This window comes from Pseudophryne corroboree, chromosome 1, assembly GCF_028390025.1.
Source record: "Pseudophryne corroboree isolate aPseCor3 chromosome 1, aPseCor3.hap2, whole genome shotgun sequence".
Taxonomy (NCBI): Eukaryota; Metazoa; Chordata; class Amphibia; order Anura; family Myobatrachidae; genus Pseudophryne; species Pseudophryne corroboree.
In genome coordinates this window covers 609,554,607-609,576,260 of record NC_086444.1, presented here as the reverse complement: position 1 = coordinate 609,576,260, position 21,654 = coordinate 609,554,607, and the positions used below count along the sequence as shown (strand labels likewise).

Sequence of the window (21,654 nt, the reverse complement as noted above, 5' to 3'; positions counted from 1 at the left end):
TCGACTCCCTAGGAGGTGACATCACTAACCCAGGCAATTGCTCCGCCTCCACATAATTTTCCTCCTCATACATGTCGACACACACGTACCGACACACAGCACACACCGGGAATGCTCTGATAGAGGACAGGACCCCACAAGCCCTTTGGAGAGACAGAGGGAGAGTCTGCCAGCACACACCAAGCGCTATATATATATACAGGGATAACCTTATATAAGTGTTATTCCCTTATAGCTGCTGTATAGTTTTTAGCTGCCAATAGTGCCCCCCCCCTTCTCTTTTTTACCCTGATTCAGTAGCAAGTCTGCAGGGGAGAGTCAGGGAGCCGTCCTTCCAGCGGAGCTGTGAGGGAAAATGGCGCTTGTGTGCTGAGGAGATAGGCTCCGCCCCTTCACGACGTCCTTATCTCCCGCTTTTTCTGTAAAAAATGGCAGGGGTTAAAATACATCCATATAGCCCAAGAGCTATATGTGATGTATTCTTTAGCCAATCTAAGGTATTATCTGTTATATTGCGTCTCAGGGCGCTCCCCCCCAGCGCCCTGCACCCTCAGTGACCGGAGTGTGAAGTGTGCCGAGAGCAATGGCGCACAGCTGCGGTGCTGTGCGCTACCTTAGTCTGAAGACAGGATCGTCTTCTGCCGCCGATTTCACCGGACCTCTTCGCTCTTCTGGCTCTGTAAGGGGGCCGGCGGCGCGGCTCCGGGACCCATCCAGGCTGAACCTGTGATCGTCCCTCTGGAGCTAATGTCCAGTAGCCTAAGAAACCCGATCCACTCTGCACGCAGGTGAGTCCGTTTCTTCTCCCCTTAGTCCCACGATGCAGTGAGCCTGTTGCCAGCAGGACTCACTGAAAATAAAAAAACCTAAAATATACTTTTATTCTAAGCAGCTCAGGAGAGCCACCTAGCCTGCACCCTTCTCGTTCGGGCACAAAAATCTAACTAAGGCTTGGAGGAGGGTCATAGGGGGAGGAGCCAGTGCACACCACCTGATCCTAAAGCTTTTATTCTTGTGCCCTGTCTCCTGCGGAGCCGCTATTCCCCATGGTCCTTACGGAGTCCCAGCATCCACTAGGACGTCAGAGAAATTAGATTTACCAGCCGTAGCAGTAGAGACGAGGTCCGAGAGGCCTTCTCCAAACAACTCCTCCCCCTTGTAAGGCAACGACTCCATATGCTGTTTTGAGTCGGCATCCCCCGTCCACTGTCGGGTCCACAAGAGTAGCCTAGCAGAAACAGACATAGCATTCATTCTGGAGCTTAGTAAACAAATGTCTCTTTGAGCATCCCTCATATAGAACGCTGCATCCTTGATATGCTCTAGGGTCATTAGAATGGTATCCTTATCCAGGGTCTCAATCTCCGTAGATAAGGAATCTGTCCATGCTGCGACAGCACTACAAACCCAGGCCGATGCCATAGCCGGCCTAACAATAGTACCAGAATGTGTGTAAATGTACTTCATGGTAACTTCTTGCTTACGATCCGCATGATCCTTGAGGGTAGCAGTATCCTGGGAAGGCAGTGCCACCTTCTTGGATAAGCGTGTCAACGCCTTGTCTACTTTAGGCGAAGATTCCCATCGTATCCTGTCCTTTTGTGGGAAGGGATACGCCATAAGAATCCTTTTGGGAACTTGTAGTCTCCTGTCTGGAGATTCCCAAGCCTTTTCGCACAATTCGCTTAGCTCAAATGAGGACGGAAAGGTGATCTCAGGCTTTTTCTCTTTATACATGTGTACCCTCGTGTCAGGGACAGTGGGTTCCTCAGTAATATGCAAAACCTCTTTAATAGCAATGATCATGTAACGAATACCTTTAGCCACTTTTGGCTGTAATTTTGCATCCTCATAGTCGACACTGGAATCTGAATCCATGTCGGTATCTGTGTCAGTGATCTGGGATAATGTGCGTTTCTGAGACCCAGAAGGTTCCTGTGCCACTGGGACAGGCATGGTCTAACTACCTGACTGATCCCTAGCCTCAGTCTTGTCCAATCTCTTATGCAATAAATTTACATTAGCATTCAAGACATTCCACATATCCATCCAGTCCGGTGTCGGCGTTGCCGACCTGACATTCATGCCCTCCCTCCTCCTTAGGCGAGCCTTCATCGTCAAACATGTCAACACACGCGTACCGACACACTTCACACACACAGGGAAACTCTCTCTGTCTCTCCAAAGGGCCTAAGGGGGGACCTGTCTTCAGAAAAGAGAGTATGCCAGCACACACCCCAGTGCTATATGACCCAGGAGAAAAACACAGAATGTTTACCCAGTAGCGCTGCTGTAATGTATAATCGCCAATTATGTGCCCCCCCTCTACTTTAAAACCCTCTTTCACCGTGTGTCAAGCAGGGGAGAGTCCGTGGAGCTTCCTCTCAGCGGTGCTGTGGAGAGAAAATGGCGCTGGTGAGTGCTGAGGGAGAAGCCCCGCCCACTCGGCGGCGGGCTTCTGTCCCGCTCAAACTTTGTAAAACATGGCGGGGGCTCTTTTATATACATGTACAGTGCCCACCTGTACATGTATATAGGTCATTTTGCCATAGGAGAGGTTTATTGCTGCCCAGGGTACCCCCCCCTGCGCCCTGCACCCTTACAGTGACCGGAGTGTGTGAGGTGTATGGGAGCAATGGCGTACAGCTGCCGTGCTGTGCGTTACCTCAGTGAAGCACCCGAAAGGCTTCTGCCGCCTCAGAATCTTCTTTCTTCGTTTCTTCCGGCTTTGTGAGAACGGCGGCGCGGCTCTGGGATGAACGCCCAGGACGAACCTGTGTTCCACTCCCTCTGGAGCTAATGGTGTCCAGTAGCCGAGAAGCAGAGCCTATCATTTAAGTAGGTCTGCTCCTCTCTCCTCAGTCCCTCGATGCAGGGAGTCTGTTGCCAGCAGTGCTCCCTGAAAATAAGAAAAAAACCTAACAAATATGCTTTCTTAGCAGGAAACTCAGGAGAGTTCCCTGCAGTGCACCCATCTCTTCTGGGCACAGTCTAAAACTGAGGTCTGGAGGAGGGGCATAGAGGGAGGAGCCAGTGCACACCCAGAGTCTAAAGCCTTTCTTAAAGTGCCCATGTCTCCTGCGGAGCCCGTCTATTCCCCATGGTCCTTACGGAGTCCCAGCATCCTCTAGGACGTTAGAGAAATTCCCATTAAAAATACATCCTTCCTTTGTTCCTGACCCGATTATGGCTTTTGTTGTTCAGATGGGCGCACCATGAGAATTATCTCTGGCCAAGCCCATTTGTCTACCAGAGTCTGAAAACGACTTTTAGGGTGCAAAGCCCATTCATTTACCTGAATGGCGTGTCGACTGAGAAATCAGCTCTTCAGTTTAGGACTTCTGGAACAAACCCTGCGGACGAGGCTGGAAGATGGAGTTCTGCACACTTTAGTATGCGATTTACCTCCTTTCTTGTGTGTTCCTCTCTGAAAGTTGAGGTACACTACTGCCATTTCCTTATCCTTGCGTATCTGGACCGATCTTCCTTTAGGAATGTCCCTTGCCTGAATCAGGACCCAGTATATGTCCCGAAATGCTAACATATTTATTAGCAGGCACCTTTCTTCTGTGGTCCATAATCCCCGGAATCATAATTTTCCGGACAATGGCCCCCACAGCCCTGAAGACTGGCATTTGTTCTCAGGATTTCACCACCTGATATCCAAAAGAAAAAGGTATCCTCTGATCTAGATGGAATGTCTGTAGCCCCCAGGCTACTCGCTTTCTTGCCAGTACCACGTACTTGTTTGTGTACTGTCCATCTGGCCCACCTATACCACCTGCTATTCACAGATGGTCTTGCTCTCAGAGAATTTAACCCTGTACAACACTGCTTAAACTTCCAACATCATTGAGATTGGACATATCCAGTGTGATGCTGCCATAGATGGAGGAGATGCTGGGAAAGTCTTGAGTGGAATTATGCCCACTCCGCCATGTGTATTGTTAACACCATCAAACCAATTCACGCAGCAATGCGAATAATGGATTTTGATATTGTAACCACTCTCCTAGCTTTGCCTTGGATATCTTGTTCTGAGGTAACTACTTTCTGCAAACTTGAATTCAGTATAGCCCTACCGTGAGTTATGTTACGGAACCAGAGATGATCCCATTTACGAACCACCCGTGCCTCTGCAGACAAGTTATTTGTATGTTGTAGATGACACAGAACCTTTCCTGTATTTGTGTCAGGATAAGAAGGTGGTCAAGGTATGGCAATTTTGTTAACCTCTACTAACGGAGATAAATTGCCATAATCATTTTGGTAATCACTCTGGGGCTGTGGCTAACCCAAAGGGTAAGGCCTAACTGAATTTTTGCTGAAGGATGGTAAACCTTGAGATAAACACTGATGGATAGTGTTATAGGAGCCTGAAGGTAAAATTTCCTGCCTTATCCAGGGATACCATGTATTGTATTGGCTCCTCACCCAACTATGGAGTTGCCTCCACGTGAACAGTGTTACCCAAATTTCTCTGTTTTAAAAATTGATAATGTGGCGAGGAATTGTTTTTGACCCAGGTGGGAATAAACCCCCCATTGTGCATGGGTTACTGGAATGACTATTCCTGACAAAGCATTTTCTGAATTGCATCATGCAAATCCCTCGCCTACGTCTCTACCCGAGACGGGCTGAAACTGTATACCTTTTAGGAGAATGGTTCCAGAAGGGAAAGTATAACCTTAGAGATACCGCTTCTTGCACCCAGGCATCTATTTGTAGACTGCTATCAAATCTGTGCAAACTGAAGAAGTCGGCCACTTGTCCTTCTGGAATCCGCTAGAAGGAGACCCGCACCATCATACTGATGGTCTCTGGTTTGGAAGCTGGCCTCTGGTTGCCTCTGCTTCTTTGCCTTACCAAACTTATTGTATTAAGGCTGTTCCGTTTCTTTATGACCAACAAGGCCGGACCGGACCCCTAGATTTGGGGTTATATGTGGAAGGAAACATGACCTTCTTGGAGTCTGTTTCTGACTCCGGAATAACTGTTAACTCCTTCCCAAACAGAAACCTCCAGCCAAGGCAAAATTTCCAGAACCTTCTTAGATTCTGAATCAACTTCCCATATAAACCAAGCTGTTCTCGAACAACTATTGTTATGCTGATGTCATAGAACATTAGTGTCCATATGAGCTATATGGGCTTCTTATTCCCTTGCAGGCACTGAAAACTTGTCTTCCAGTACCTCCGCCCAATGTACCTACAGCACCTGTTATTTCAAGGTGGTCTCCACACCAAGAACTAACCAGGCCCAACACTGCCTAGCTTCCAAAATCTAGTGAGATTGGGCCTATGCAGTGTGGTGTAGCTGTAGATTGCAAGGTTAAGTCATGGCTGCCTTATGCTTGCCCCAGACAAAGACAATATGGTCTTATTCTTTTGACGACAGAGGCCCTATAGATTTTTGCATTATCAGTGACATGCATATCTATTTTGGGAGGCACTTCCTATTTTAAACAGTCCCTAGCTGGAAAAAGATATTGGAATCCCATTTACCGGGCATTCTATTTTATTGGGTGTAACCCAAACCTTTTTCCTGAATTCTGCCCTCGTGAAGAGGCCCTTTTGGACGTTTAAACCCAAGTGCCTTATTTTTTACCCCAGGCTCTGCTGCCTCTATTGACAGACTAGCCTTTTTTGCTCTTATTTATTCAGCTTATTTATTTAGTTGATATCTTTTACCTGTTCTTCTTATGCTGAAGTAGAATATATAGAGCTTTCATCGTCTGATGATCATCATGTGTAGCCTGTGGAATCGATGATTTATTTACATTCAGTTCATCAGCTTGTCTTATTGGAGACGCTGTTGGGGATATACCACAAGTAGTGAGCTGCATGTGTTAATATTGTAAGAATTAACATTTCGGCTAAACTGTACAAGGTCTGTGCAAACATCGCCTCAATGGGTCTAACTATAGATGTAGATCAGGAATGTATTATGCTAAACAGCAAATCATTTTTACACATTACCATCCTGTACCAGATCATAGAGCAGGCTTTTTCAACCAGTGTGCCTAGGCACACTAGTGTGCCGCGACCAGTTGCAAGGTGTGCCGCGGAGCCGGAGCAGCTTCCTGCACATTCAGAGTGAACTGTTGGCCCGGGCTCTTCTTAGAGGATCAGTCGTGCTCTGGCCATGACCTATGCCTTGAAAATGGTGTGATATCATAGGTCATGGCCGCCGCGTCTCACCACCCAGCCAGCCCACTCGCCTGTATACACATCTTCCAGTTCCCGCCTGCATACACAGCTTTCCTTGCCCACCCACATCCCCACCTACCCGACCGCCCACTGCTTAATATTTGCAGAACTCCACTATGAACAACCCCCACCACTGAGGGACAGGGAGGACAGCTGATCATAATATTTGTTATTTTATTTTTCCTGTGGGGAACAATAGGATTTCAATAGGATTTTTGTGGGGAGAATAAGAATTTATGGATTTATGGGGGGAACAATGTGAATAATTCATGTGGAGAGCAATAGGATTTATGTGGGGAGAAATGTGATTGATTTATGTGTGGAGCAATAGGATGTATGTAGGGAGCAACATGATTTATGTGGGGAGCAATGTGATTGTTTTTTCTGTGTAGGCCAATGTATGTATAGATTTCTTTTTTACTGTGAGGGCCAATGTGTGTGTTTTGTTTTTATCTGTGGGGAACTGATGGTGTACCTTGGCAATTTTAAAATATTGTTTGGTGTGCCGCGAGTAAAAAAAGGTTTGTAAATCACTGTCATAGAGGATAATACAGTTTTTTCCAAACAGCAACATATGAGTGTTTCTGTCAGTGTATGCCGCTCTTAGACATGATAAATCTCAGCACTTTCACAGTGTACTACACAATTTGTGACTCTAACCACTTTTTCCTAAAGTGATGTGTGTGACTCTTCTGCATTGAGGATCAGAAGATCAACCGACAATCATTTATATTAATTCAGCATCACACTAGCAGTCAGTCACATGTTATACATATATATTTATATATCATATGAGCATATTATCAACTACAAACACATCTCAAGCATGTAGGAGTACATATTACTGAATTCTGTTCTATAGATTTTTTACGTATTCCGACGCATTGCAAAGAAAACCAAAGTAATGTACACAGACTCATATGCAATAGGCACTAAACTTAACTATTCATACTAACAAGAGTAGATAGAATTTTAGTGCTGTATAACCTGTACTCAGTAGAGTGGGATACAGGGAGACTCACCTCACTTACAAGATCGATCAATACGTTAGCGAACGCTGAGTGGATCCAGACGCTACTAGTGTACACTGCTACTCCGGTATTTTTAGTGGACACAGACGCTCGGTGAACGTTAGTGCATGCAGATGCTCATTTCTGCGACCCAGTCTCTTAGCGGTAAATCTTAGTGTATACAGACGCAGCGGCCTATGCTGCGACCGAGTCCCCTCGTGGTAGCGTCTGAGACGGAAGTGAGGCAATCCGTTCATGGCGGGAGATGCACGGTAACTGGTCATAAACTGGGGGGAGGGGCGACCAGGAGAGCGTCTGACTCCCCATTGATGACATCAACCCTAGGGATCGCAACCTCAAACTAATCCTGGCGCCTTATGATCCCTAAGGCATAGCGCTGGAGCACCCGTGGTGGCGGCGCGCCAGCTACTGTTTGGTAGTCTCCTCCCAAAACAGTGCGGCTGTGTCCATATTCCCCTTCTAAGCGGAACCCATGCCCTACCTTCTCCCCGTGCACCGGCCACAGCCTGGTAACGTCTGCTGGACCTGCTAGTAACATCCGACACAGACGCCCGTCAAGACAGCACTTGTACCGTGGGTAAGTGTTGTTGCGACCCGGCTGAGAGTCGTTGGAGCGACTCTTTCCAAGGAAAGATCACTCAGAAAACATAGTAAGACTATAAAAATAAATCAAATAAAGCTTAGGGCTGCCAAACACAGCAGCCCTGTGACCATGGTCCGGCTCCTGCCGCACCAAACAAAAAACTGATTTGCCTGAGTCAGTAGGCGGGGATATATGGACGAGCCTGTTGCATCCTGGGAGGACTGAAAGCTTGTGATCGTTTGTTGCCAATCCGCTGTCGCTCTATCATTTCCCAATGTTATCCTGTGGATAACCTGTGGATCCTGCCGGAGAAATAACACAATTCCTTTTTAGAGGCGAACGCGGGCCTGACATTGCACCTCATAATTTTGAAAAATACAGCATTTGTACCTATTATTGTTAGACATAGGCGCTTCAATGGTTAGTCTGTTTCTCGATTCCCTTGAGCTGCATTAGAAGTACCTCTGGCTCTGCCACTAAATCTGGCCACAAAAAAGGACTGGAGAGAGGAGCCGGGATAAGCACGTCTAGCCGGAGGAGCCGCGGACGGCAGATATGTGGACTTACCGGCAGTTACTTGAGAAATACACTTGTCTAGTTCCTCACCAAACAAGGCCTCCCCCGTAAAGGAAAGGTTCTCAACACTCTTTTTGGAATCAGCGTCCGCCGTCCACTGTCGCAGCCAGAGCCCTGCGCGCCAACACAGCCATAGCCGTAGAGTGCAAGTTGATTATGCCAATCTCCTTAATTGCCTCACTCATGAAGTTAGCAGAATCCTGAATATGTTGCAGGAGTGTTAGAAGCTCATCCCGAGGCATGGTTTCAAAACACTCTATTACATTACCGGTCCATTTAACAACGGTCCTTGTGATCCAACCACAAGCAATTGTGGGCCGCTGAGCGACACCCACTGCAGTGTAAATGGATTTGAACGTAGTTTTGATCCACAGGATCTTTTAAGGAGATAGCTCCAGGTACAGGCATTACAATTTTACGTGACAGACTGGACACTGAAGTATCCACCGCAGGAGGAGTCTACCACACATTCCTGTCCTCAGGGAGAAATGGGATGGAAGTCAACCACCTTTTTGGGGTTTGAAACTTTTTGTCAGGATTAACCCACAATTCTTTAAAAAGCGTGTTTAATTCTTTGAAGACAGGAAAGGTAGCATGAGATTTAGGTTTTACAAAGAAAAACAATTCCTCATCAGGTTTCTGCCTCCTTATCAGGGATATTCAGGACCTCTCTAATAGAATAGATAAGATCTTCCACTCCTTGAGACAGTGCACTGGAGCAGTGTGCATTTCTGTGGAACCAGCAGAGGGGTTTGGGTAGCAGGTCTGTGGTCTACAGTGTGAACTAGAAAATAATCCATAGAATTTTTTTAAACTCCTGCCTTTCTTGCTTGGCAGTAGCTAGTTCAGAAGTTATATCAATAATCATCCCCTTAATGGAGTGCAGCCATGCTGGCTCCTAAGAGCAGTTACCCTGAGAAGGCTGCACTGAGTACACAATAGAGACCCCCCTGGAGTAGGGGAAAACTTTGTGTTAAAGGACTAACATATAACCTTTTTGCAAGACATACTGTACAGCAGAACAATCACACAGGAACGGGATAAATAACACAGAAACCCAGACAGTCCTGCAAGGATGGAGACAGAGGTAGAAGCCAGCAGAACTTGCCTCTAAGCTAAAGCAGTGTTTTGCCGGGCCGTAGCTATAACTTTAGATAAGGTAAATAACTGTATTACATTTATAATTCCACCCCCCCACCCCCCTTCTACAAACTCCCTTGGTATCAATTGCAGGTGCAGTGGAGGGTCCTTGGGAAAAGTAGCACTTTCCGCATGCAGCCAGTAGCGTGATACAGCAGGAAATGGCAACGAGGACTGCTAGTTTCACTCTCCAGGAAGCCCAGCCCCCTCAATGGCGCACGGTATTCCTCTAGATTTTTATACTACAAACATAGTATCTAAGGTTGAAAAAAAGACAATTGTCCGTCGGGTTCAACCTATTTGTGGTCTCCTATGCACGATTTGTTTGTATAAAATTTTGACTGAAGTTACTGACTGCCTTTCCGATTAACCCCTCTCTTTTTTTATAATAACCATAGTGCGTGACTATGTCCCGTAACCCTGGATATCCTTATCCATTAGGAATTTATCTAACCCATTCTTAAAGGTGTTGACTGAGTTGGCCATTACAACTCCCTCAGACAGGGAATTCCAAACAGGTATCGTCCTTACCGTAAAAAAGCCTTTACGCCGTATTGTGTGGAATCTCCTCTCCTCTAACCTGAGCGAGTGTCCACGAGTTCTGTGTTGATCTAAACAAAAACAGGTCTTGCGCAAGATCTGTATATTGTCCCCTTATATATTTGTAAATGTTGATCATGTCCCCTCTTAATCTCCTCTTTTCCAGTGTAAACATGCCTAGTCTTGCAAGCCTTTCCTCGTATTCCAGCGTCTCCATAATGATAGAGCGTCATGCCAAGCGTCTCCAAATGATAGAAAATGGGGTTAAAACCCCTTTTCAATGCAAGCGCCAGTGTGGGTGTATACCGCAGGCAGCGCAGACCCAGCAGTGCCCTTGTGCAGTCATTTGGACCGGGGACCCGCTAACCGGGACCCCGGTTTAGTACTCACCACTCTAGCGTCTTCAGCTCTGTTAGGGGTGGCGGCATGCTGTCGGAGTGCGCGCACACCCTGGGGCGAGCAAAACACCACCTCAGGAGCTTGTTTCCTGTCAGCGGGGATCGGCTCACTAACCCTTTAAGAGGTTGGTACCGGTCCCCCCTAAGTCTCACGACGCAGGCAGACTGGTTGCCAACTAGTGCTGCCTGAAACTTATAAACTAAAATAAAGTTTGAAGAAAAACTCTCTTGAGCTCCAGAGAATGCACCCGGCTCCTTTTTTATTTTTTTTAAGTGCTATGGCTCCAATCTATATTCCATGGTACTAAGGTCATCCCAGGATTCCCTTGGACGTTAGAGAAAAAGCATGACACAAACACAAGGCAAGAGTAACATCTAAGAGACAATCCCCTTATAAAGATAATAAATTAGCAGGAACCTTTGATGGACGTATTAGAGATGTACTGGATTCACAACTTGAGATCTTATGACCCTATACATGCACACATAAAACACCTCTTATTGCTCATAAATACACTCTGAGGTTTTAAGGAAAATAATAAAACGCCATGTTTGCAAGAACAAAAAGGCACTTATATCCTTGAATAATACTGTAACTCTGGTCCGGTAAACACGAGGAGCTGCATTTCAGGCCTATTTAGTAACACATTAATACAAGCAAGCGCTGGATGTTTCATAACACAGTGAAAATAGTGGATAGCACCAGTTCAACCAAATGAGATATTAGATAGCACACTTATATTTTCATGAAATATAGGAATCCTAGTTTCCTACTGGGATTATCACATAGTCCACTTCATGTGGGACATGCCCTCTCCCCTCATGTGCTTTTCCTTCACTGACCCACTTATACCATCATATCCTCCCCACTGCCTACTACGGCACCAAACCCTTCTGCCACACTGCTGCTTATTAGGGTATTATACTGCAATGTGTATAAACCACATGTCCTAGAACAGGGGTGGCCAGACTTTTGGAGACGGTGATCTACTTTGAAAGCTGAAAAGCTTTTGTGATCTACTCATGTGGGATAATTTTGCGCGCCGCAGGTGCGCTCCACCAAAAGGGGTGTGGTATAACAAAAAGGGGTGTGGTATAAAAGGGGCGTATCCTTGCTGCACTGGGTGTTATGACTGTCTCGCACAAAATCACTCATTGGCCCCCCCACAGGTAAAAACCTCAAACACATATGCCCCCACAGTGCCAGATATGCCCCCACCTTGCCAGATACACATATGCCCCCACGATGCCAGATATGCCCCCACCATGCCAGATACACATGTGCCCCCACCGTGCCACATATGTGCCCCCACCGTGCCACATATGTGTCCCCACCGTGCCACATATGTGTCCCCACCGTGCCACATGTGTCCCCACAGTGCCACATGTGTCCCCACAGTGTTAGATATACCCCCACAGTACCACATATGACCCCACAGTGCCATGTGCCCACAGTGCCACATATGCCCCCCCCAGTGCCGTGTGCCCACAGTGCCACATATGCCCCCACAGTGCCAGATATACTTACTTTAGCTGGCTGTCTCCCCGCTGGCTGGATCCTGCTCCCGCTTCTTGCCGCTGCTGCTGTCCTGCTGCCACTGGCGCTGACTGGATCAACCCAGATCCAGCAGGCGCACAGGCTCCTCACATTGCGTTCCCAATTGCGCGGGTGTGCGGCTAACGTCATGACGTCACCTGCGCAATGCATCATTGGGACCGCTCCGGGCAGAGGCAGCAGGTTACACTTGGAACGTAATCTACCGGTGAGAGCTCCGCGATCTACCGGTAGATCGCAATCTACGTTTTGACCGCCTCTGTCCTAGAACAATCTGTAGTTTAAGACTTTCTGCTGCAGACCTTTGTGGTGCCATATAAAGTATAATAATAATAATATACAGTCATTTATTTAAATTGGACGTGCTCAGTGTCTGCCACACAAGTGGTTCACTCAGCGCTGATGACGCGCGTTTCCAGGGTGTTGCTCCAGGTACTGTGCAAGGAGCAGTGCTGAGGCACCAGGTAAGATCTGTGACCATGTGCCATTAATTGTCAAAACGCTAGAGGAATTTCCAACATAGCTGGAACCAGTTTCTACAGCGGTTTCCTAATACATCCTGTCTTGCTTATTGCCAGTAGAGTATATTTCCTAACTTACCTACGTACCTCTGCTCCAGCATTGTCTTTTCCTTCCAATAGTTGCCCACAAGTAATAAGTGTAAAATTTTATTAATAGAAAGGACATATTTACAACTGGTGTTGCACACCATACATCATCTCTGGGTGCACAGCGTAATAAAAGATGGACCGAGATGCAGTTTTTGACTCGCTAGTTACGGGGACGTTGTTCAGGTCATCAATAGTAGAAAGGATGGGAGCAGGCATAGACTCGCACTCCATGTTCTTCTTCTGAGGATGATGATGATCAGGAGTACGTGTGTGGCATCTTTCGCCACAGTCCGCCACATAGACAGGTTTTGATCCACCTCTGCTCCCACTGTTTCACAGCAGTTGCCTTATTAGGGGACTTCAGCATTGTTACACAGCCACACCTGGGGACCAGAAACAAGAGATTGGTTTCCAACAGTAAGTGTCCAATTATAAGAATACTAGATAAGTAACTGCACAACTCCCGAAAGAAGAAACCAGCACCATACTCATAAAGGGAAATACTGCATCTAAAAAGGTAACTTCTCTCCTTTCCCTGGTTCCTCCTTAACATATTATAGTTTTTGTAGCTTCAGGTATTAAAACGTTGACCGTTTCTTGCATATGATTTGCTGCCATAGATTTGGATGGATTTTGCCCAGATCCTGGGCACTCCCTGCACAATGGTGAATAATACAGTTTACAGCTTTGCTATCAGAGGTTGAAAAGTACTACAAACATTTCCAGGCCCCTGAAACCACGCGAGCAGATAATACTACTTCATCTGTGCTTTGATTACATTATACAGTACTAATTCTAGCTTCTTAACATATAACTCAGACAACCGGGATTTGGTATATCCTGGTAAGCTTTTGTTTGAGCAGTGATTTGTGGGACCTCCGGCAGGGGGTGATAGTGTGGAAGTTGATATCTGCAGGATTAAAGGGTGCAAATTCTGTTTTACTGTCAATAGTATCTGTTTCCTGCCCTACTAGGCACTAAAATCGGATATATTAATCATCCCTGGCAAATTGTAGTGTACACCACCATTCCACAATGGGAATGAAAGAATTACGGACAATTGCCTGAGAGAGGTCAGAAACACTGACCATCTGAATTAGATTTATAGAATGAGCATAATGCCTTATTGTCAACACTTGAGCTTTTATTATGCGAAATGTCAGAGCCATTCACTACCTCTACATATTATCAGAGTCTATATCTGTATAGTAGCACTACACCCAGCTCTAATGTGCATAATTTATTATTACAGTTTTCGTTATATTTTCTGTTGGATAACATTTTTAAAACAGACATAAATCTTATTGCTATCGAGATTATAAAAAAAATGTTGCATGAGGCAAGATACCCAAATGATGTATACATATCAAAAGTCTGATCTACAAATGTAGTGTGTCCAAAAGCACTACGCTATATAAACAGGGATCAGTCTGCTACTCACCGTGTGCAGGACTTGCAGGGCTCAGTGGGAAAGGTGCTCAAATGGAGTCTTCTAAGATGATCAATTTTTGGCTGTGTAGGTGACCTGGGTGAACGGAGACGGATAATGTCAGACATAAAAAAGCAAATTATACTTACCGATAATTTCATTTCTCCGAGGTACTTCATGGCAGCCCTTACTCTTGGGATTGTATCCCATTCCTAGACTTAGACAGGGAATCCTCTCAACACTTTAGGACCACCCACCTTGGGTATATAGCCCTGCTCCTCCCCTTCCTCCATTAGTCTTTTGAGTGTCTCCTGTGACCAGACTATATTTAAACTTCACTAAGGGAGGGTATATTGTAGGCTGCCATGAAGTACCTCGGAGAAATGAAATTATCGGTAAGTATAATTTGCTTTTTTCTCCTACACTACTTCATGGCAGCCCTTACTCTTGGGATATACCAACACTCAATATAGGGAGGGCAATAAAAAATACCACAGACATCTTGTCAATGCTGAAACTATAATTTGTTTAATTCAATGCTGCATCAAAGACACGTTTCCCAAAGTGTGCCTCCATAACATCCACCGCATAATGACTGGAGAATGTATGAATAGAAGACCATGTGGCTGCTGCACATATATCCTTCGCCGAAAGCCTTGCCTTCTTAGCCCAGGAAGCTGCCATGGCCCTGGTAGAGTGTGCCTTTAGCTGCTCCGGAACCTCTTGACCATTCTGTTTGTAAATAAACGCCAGGAGTTCTGTGATCCATCTGGAGATGGTCTGTTTCGTAGGTTTCTCACCCTTCCTTGCACCTGAATATAACACAAACAGGTGTTTCGTCTTACGGAACTCTTTCACTCTATTCAGATACACTGAAATTGCTCTGATTAGATCCAAACTATGCATTCTCTTTTCCTCCTCATTCTGCGGCTGTGGGTAGAATGATGGCAACACGATGTCTTGATTCAAATGGAAATCTGACACCACCTTAGGCAAAAATTCTGGATTAGTCCTTAAAACAAGTCTATCCGGAAGGAAATTAAGGTAGGGCTCCTCTGACCACAGGGCCTGTAGCTCTCCAACTCTTCTGGCTGACGTAATGGCTACCAGGAACACTACTTTCCAAGTTAGAAATTTAACTGAGACGTCCTGCAATGGCTCAAACGGAGACAACATTAATGAATTTAAAACTAAATTCAGATCCCACGGAGCGACCACCGACCTGAAGCGAGGTCTTATCCTTTTAATTGCCTGACAGAACTTCCTCACTAAGCTTTCATCAGATAATCTTCTCTCCAATAGAACACTCAGTGCTGCTATCTGGACCTTGATGGTAGATACCGCCAGCCCCTTCTCAAATCCATCAAACAAGAATTGAAGGACCTGCGATGTCTCTGCTTCCTGCGGGTTAAATCTTGAGCCCGACCAGGAAATGAAAGTTTTCCAGACTCTATAGTAGATCTTAGAGGATACCTTCTTTCTCGACTGAATCAACAAATTAACAACTTGCTCAGACAACCCTTTATCTCTCAATAATTGCCGTTCAATTTCCATGCCGTCAAATGCAGTTGTCGCAAATTCGGGTGCAGCAATGGACCCTGATGCAATAGATCCGTTATTAGCGGCAACGTCAAAGGTTCCCCTGCTGCCATCCTCAGTACTGAAGGAAACCACGCTCTCTTTGGCCAATATGGAAGAACTATTATGACCTGCGCCCTCTCTTCTCTGATCTTCCTTAGAATACGTGCAATCATTGGAAACGGAGGAAAAACATATGCTAGTCTGAACCCCCATGGGAGAGAGAAGACATCCACCCCGCTTGATCCTGGGAGATGATATCGGGAGAAGAACAGAGGAACTTTCGTATTGACGTGTGTGGCCATCAGATCCACCTGTGGCTGGCCGAACCTTTGTACAATCTGATTGAACACTGCGTCGTTCAATTCCCACTCTCCCGGTAACACCTCTCGTCTGCTGAGGAAATCTGCCACATAATTGTCTACTCCGGGAACATGTAGTGCCGATAGGGATTCTAGATGACGTTCCGCCCAATGAAGTATGTTTGACACCTCTTCCATTAATACATGACTTCTGGTGCCTCCTTGCCGATTGAGATAGGCTACCACTGCCATATTGTCTGAAAATATCCTGAGATGTTTCCCCTGTAACTGCTTCTGGAAATATTCCATCGCATTCCACACAGCTCTCATTTTCCTGTGGTTTGAGGATAATCTTCTCTCCTGGTGGTTCCACCTTCCTTGGCAGTTCTGTTGCAACAAGTGCGCCCCCCAACCGACTGCACTCGCATCTGTTGTTAGAATGAGGAAGTGACGATCCGACAGAGTCGTCTTCCTGTCGACCAGTTCTGTTTCCATCCACCAGTCTAGAGAACGTTTTGCCCCTTGACTTAACCCTATGCGATGATTCAGGGAATAACGTCTCCGACAATAGCCTAGTATCTCTAGCTGAAGGCCCCTCATCCGCCATCTCGCCCACGGGACCACGTCTATGGAGGAGGCCATCATACCCAAAAGACTCATCCCCTGACGCAGAGTCACACTGTTGCATTCCCTTAGTAAGGAAGCCAGACTCCGAATCTTCGAGCATCTTTCTTCTGACAGACCTATTGTATAATTGGCAGTATCCACCTGTACTCCGAGAAACTGAATTTCTTGTCTTGGTTCTAGTTGACTTTTCTTCCAATTTATTAACCAGCCATGTTCTTGTAGGATCTGCAGCGTCACTTCTAACGCCATCTTTACTTCCTGTTTTGACTCTCCGCACACTAGTAGATCGTCTAGATATGCCCAAATTGCAATTCTTTGACCTCTTATTACAGTTACCAGTGCTGACAGCACCTTGGTAAATATCCTTGGAGACGACTTCAGACCGAAAGGGAGGCATGTAAACTGAAAATGCTTGCCCATGACCGAAAACCTCAGGTATCTTCTGTGCCGTGTGTGTACCGGCACATGAAAGTAAGCATCCTCTAGGTCTATGGACGCTAGGAAATCCTCCTTCCTTACCCCTGACAGAATGGATTTCATCGTCTCCATACGAAATTTTATCGTCTTCACATAATCGTTGAGTTGTCTGAGATCTAGTATGGTTCTGAAATCTCCCGACGCCTTTCTTATCAGAAAAATTCTGGAATAAAATCCCCTCTTTCTTTCTGAAGGCGGAACAGGCTCTACCGCATTCACCTGGATCAATTTTTCCAAACTGTCTTCCAGAGCCTTTAGTTCCAGACTCGCAGCTGGGCTTCTTGAACTCACAAATTTGTCCCTCTTTGGAACTTCGGAAAACTCTATCCGGTACCCCTGAGATATCACATCCAGTACCCAAGTGTCCTGAATTGAATACTGCCAGAGACTGGCAAACTTCTGGAGCCTGGCTCCCACCGGAAAGGATACCAGAACTCCGCGACAGTCATGGTCTCCGTCCACCTCTCCTATAGGCCTGGCGAAAGGACTGCCTATTCGTCCCTGAGGAATACCTTCCCATATAAGCTCGCCCCGGCCTATAACTTCTCGCTTCCTTAAATTGTTGTTTAGAAGAAGGAAACGGAAATTTATTCCTCTTGTCCTGAGGCAGCCTCGCTGACTTACCCCCTGACATCTTTTGTATAATAGCCTCAAGCTTATTTCCAAATACTAGGGAACCCTCATACGGTAATGACACCAACCGGTTCTTGGAATGCATATCCGCCGACCATGATCTAAGCCACAAAGCTCTTCTAGCCATAACGCCTGCCGCCATGGATTTCGCTGCGAAATCTAACACATCCAAAGAAGCTTCGCACAGATACTCTATGCCCTTGAGCATAATACCCAGGCTTCTCTGCAAATATTGCCTTGAGATTTACTCTTCAATATCTGTGGACAACACTGATCCCCAAACTCTCAAAGCTCTGGAAACAGATGCCACAGCCACACCGGACCTTAAGGATACTGCCGAGGACATATGTAATTTCTTTAGCGCACTCTCCATACGCTTATCCATGCCATCCTTAAGGACAGCTCCGTCCTCTAACAGAATCATAGTTTTAGACACCATTTCTGCTACTGCCGCATCTATCTTAGGCACCGTGCACCAGCCCAGAAATTGCTCATCTTCTACTGGAAACATCCGATCCACTCGTTTAATACTTCCAAGTCTCTTATCTATGTTTTGCCACTCCTTAGACACTACATCCTTCAATGCTCTGTGAACCGGAAAGTATCTGCTCCTTTTGGACTTATCTCCAAACAAGACATCCTTATCTTCATCTCCTTTATCCTTTTGCCTATAGTTCATGGTCTTAAATATATTCTTTAAGAGACTGTCAACGAGATCCAAATTAAACTCTCTGACTTCCTCCTTCTCTTCCGACCCAGAACTAGAGGAAACTTGATAATCAGCATACAAAGAGGCTGACTCGTCCTGAGAGTCAATACTAGCAAGGGATCTAGACCTCTTATTTCCCTGCAAATCAGCCAGCTGTTCTCTCGTAACAAAAGACCTCTTCATCCAGTCCTTCAATTGCTGAATCTGACTGGTTTGACTGGCCTGCTGAATGTCACTCTGTATACAGTCCTCACAGAACTTCACGTTCTCAGTAGAAGAAAAGATCTTATCACATGCTGCACACTGTATATCCATATGCCTCTTCTTGCATAGCCTCTTCTTAGGAGGAGACACACTAAAAAATGAACAGCAGTAGTACTACATTAAAAACCTAACCACGCAGAAAATCAAAAAACCATATCCTCTATGAGGACTTACCTCTTCCGGGCACTCATCGGCTTATGGGGAGAAGGCTCTCTATCCATCCTGCTGGTAAGCATACACCTGCCCAGCTCATAGGAGACTCTCACTCCTAGTGTGCAGCGCCATATTTAAGCTCCAAAAGATCATAGAGAGCGGCGCTGAGCAGACCGTCCCAGCTACAGGACGGCCGCCCCAGCACTTCCGCCCGCCAACCGCCGCACGCTGTCTCTCACAGCGCTTCCGCCCGCCAGCCGCACTTCCCCTTCGCCTCGCTGCCCTTCCGGCCACCCGCACTTCCGGTCTCGCTGGAGATACAGGCGCTGCGGCTAGCGGAGCAAAGCACCCGGGGAGACGGCTTCAGACAGCGGCACTAGGGAGAGGGACCAGCAGCAAAACAGCGGGCGGACACCTTAAGCTGAACAGCGGGGACTTACAATCGCCCCAAGCACACTCTGCCTTCTCCAGGGAGCCACCCTCTTCCAGTACGGCTACACAGAGGCGTATTACTGGGAATAGAGGTAAACAGTTCTCAAAAATCAAACACATAATCCCCTGTCAAGCTAGGAGACAGGAAAAAGACTAATGGAGGAAGGGGAGGAGCAGGGCTATATACCCAAGGTGGGTGGTCCTAAAGTGTTGAGAGGATTCCCTGTCTAAGTCTAGGAATGGGATACAATCCCAAGAGTAAGGGCTGCCATGAAGTAGTGTAGGAGAAAAATAAGGATTTTAATTACCTACTGGGAAATCCTTTTCTAGTAGTCCGTAGAGGATGCTGGGGTCCACATTAGTACTATGGGGTATAGACGGGTCCACTAGGAGCCATGCGCACTTTAAGAGTTTAATAGTGTGGGCTGGCTCCTCCCTCTATGCCCCTCTTACCAGATTCAGTCTAGAAACTGTGCCCTAGGAGACCGACAACTTTGAGAAGGAATTTACACAGATAGTGGCAAGATTCACACCAGCTCACACATGCAAGGCAAACCAAGCTATCCAGCTTGACAACTCAGCAACTGCTGAATAAAAATATACTAATACCATTACTTAACCAAGTAAAAACAGTACTAAACCAGGAACAAAGCAGTACTGATTTAACCACAGCATGATAACAAAGCGCTGGGTGGGCGCCCAGCATCCTCTACGGACTACGAGAAAAGGATTTACCGGTAGGTAATTAAAATCCTATTTTCGCTTACGTCCTAGAGGATGCTGGGGTCCACATTAGTACCATGGGGATGTACCAAAGCTCCCAGTACCCGGAGGGAGAGCGCGGAAGCTCCTGCAGAACTGATTGGCCTCTGAGGACCTAAAGTTTGGTCAAAGTATCAAACTTGTAGAACTTAGCAAACGTGTTCAACCCTGACCAAGTAGCCGCTCGGCAAAGTTGTAAAGCCAAGACACCCCGGGCAGCCGCCCACCTTACGAGTAGAGAGTGCCTTAACAGATTTTGGACACGGCAAGCCTGCTGTAGAATAAGCATGCTGGATAGTGAACCTGATCCAGCGAGAAATAGTCTACTTAGAAGCAGGACACCCAATCTTGTTGGGATCATAAAAGAGAAACAAGAGAGTTCGACCTTCTGTAACGTGAAGTCCTTTTCACATAAATCTTCAAAGCCCTCACAACATCCAAGGACTTTGAGGAGTCAGTAGCCACTAGCACCACAATAGGTTGGTTGATGTGAAAAGCAGACACAACCTTTGGAAGAAATTGCTGGCGCCTCCTGAGCTCAGCTCTAAGTTCATGGAAAATTAAAGTAGGGGCTCTTGCAGGACAATGCCCCCAATTCAGACACACGCCTAGCTGAAGCTAACGCCAACAAGTGAGAAACTTAACCTCAACCTCCTGTAGAGGCTCGAACCAATCTGATTGCAGGAACTGCAACACCACGTTAAGATCCCAAGGTGCCGTGGGAGGCACAAAGGGTGGCTGGATGTGCAACACCCCTTTCAATAAAGTCAGGGAGGGAACCTCAGGGAGGGAAGCCAATTGTTTCTGGAAGAAAATGGACAAGGCCGAAATCTGGACCTTTATGGAGCCCAAACGTAGGCCCACATCCACACCTGCTTGCAGGAAGAGGAGAAACTGCCCAAGTTGAAACTCCAACGTAGGAAACTTCTTGGACTCACACCAAGACACATACCTTTTCCAAATGCGATGGTAGTGCTTAGACGTTAATCCTCTAGCCTGTATCAGGGTAGGAATAACCTTGTTCGGAATGCCCTTCCGAGCTAAGATCTGGCGTTCAACCTCCATGCCGTCAAACGTAGCCGTGGTAAGTCTTGATAAGCGAACTGCCCCTGTTGAAGAAGGTCCCCTCGAAGAGGACTCGGATCTTCCAGTAGTAAATCCAGAAGAACCGCGTATCAAGCCCTTCTTGGCCAGTCTGGAGCAATGAGGATCGCCTGAACTCTTGTTCTCTTAATCAATTTGAGAATCCTTGGAATGAGCGGAAGTGGAGGGAACACATACACTGACTGGAACACCCACGGAGTTACCAGGGCATCCACCGCCACTGCCTGGGGGTCCCTCGAACTGGAACAATACCTCTGAAGCTTCTTGTTGAGGCCATCATGTCTATTTGAGGTACGCCCCAAAGACTTGTCACCTCTGCAAACAGCTCTGGGTGGAGGCTCCACTCTCCAGGATGGAGATCATGTCTGCTGAGGAAGTCCGCTTCCCAGCTGTCTACTCCCAGAATGAAGATTGCAGACGAAGCCACTGCATGCTTTTTAGCCCAGAGGATGATTCTTGTTACCTCTGACATTGCAGCTCTGTTTTTTCGTTTCGCATTGTCTGTTTATGTAGGCCAATGTCGTTACATTGTCCGACTGAA

At 46.5% G+C, this 21,654-nt stretch overlaps 1 protein-coding gene across 1 annotated transcript in view; it reads right to left on the bottom strand.

Annotated features, from left to right (window-relative positions):
• Positions 1–12,687: 12,687 nt before the first annotated feature.
• LOC134902336 (mediator of RNA polymerase II transcription subunit 16-like) overlaps positions 12,688–21,654 on the bottom strand; it is a 90,094-nt gene continuing 81,127 nt past the window's right edge. Inside the window, 2 exon segments of the mRNA XM_063914380.1 lie at positions 12,688–13,026; positions 14,085–14,168. Of these exon segments, the coding sequence (XP_063770450.1) occupies positions 12,900–13,026; positions 14,085–14,168 (211 nt within the window). The 3' untranslated portion in view covers positions 12,688–12,899.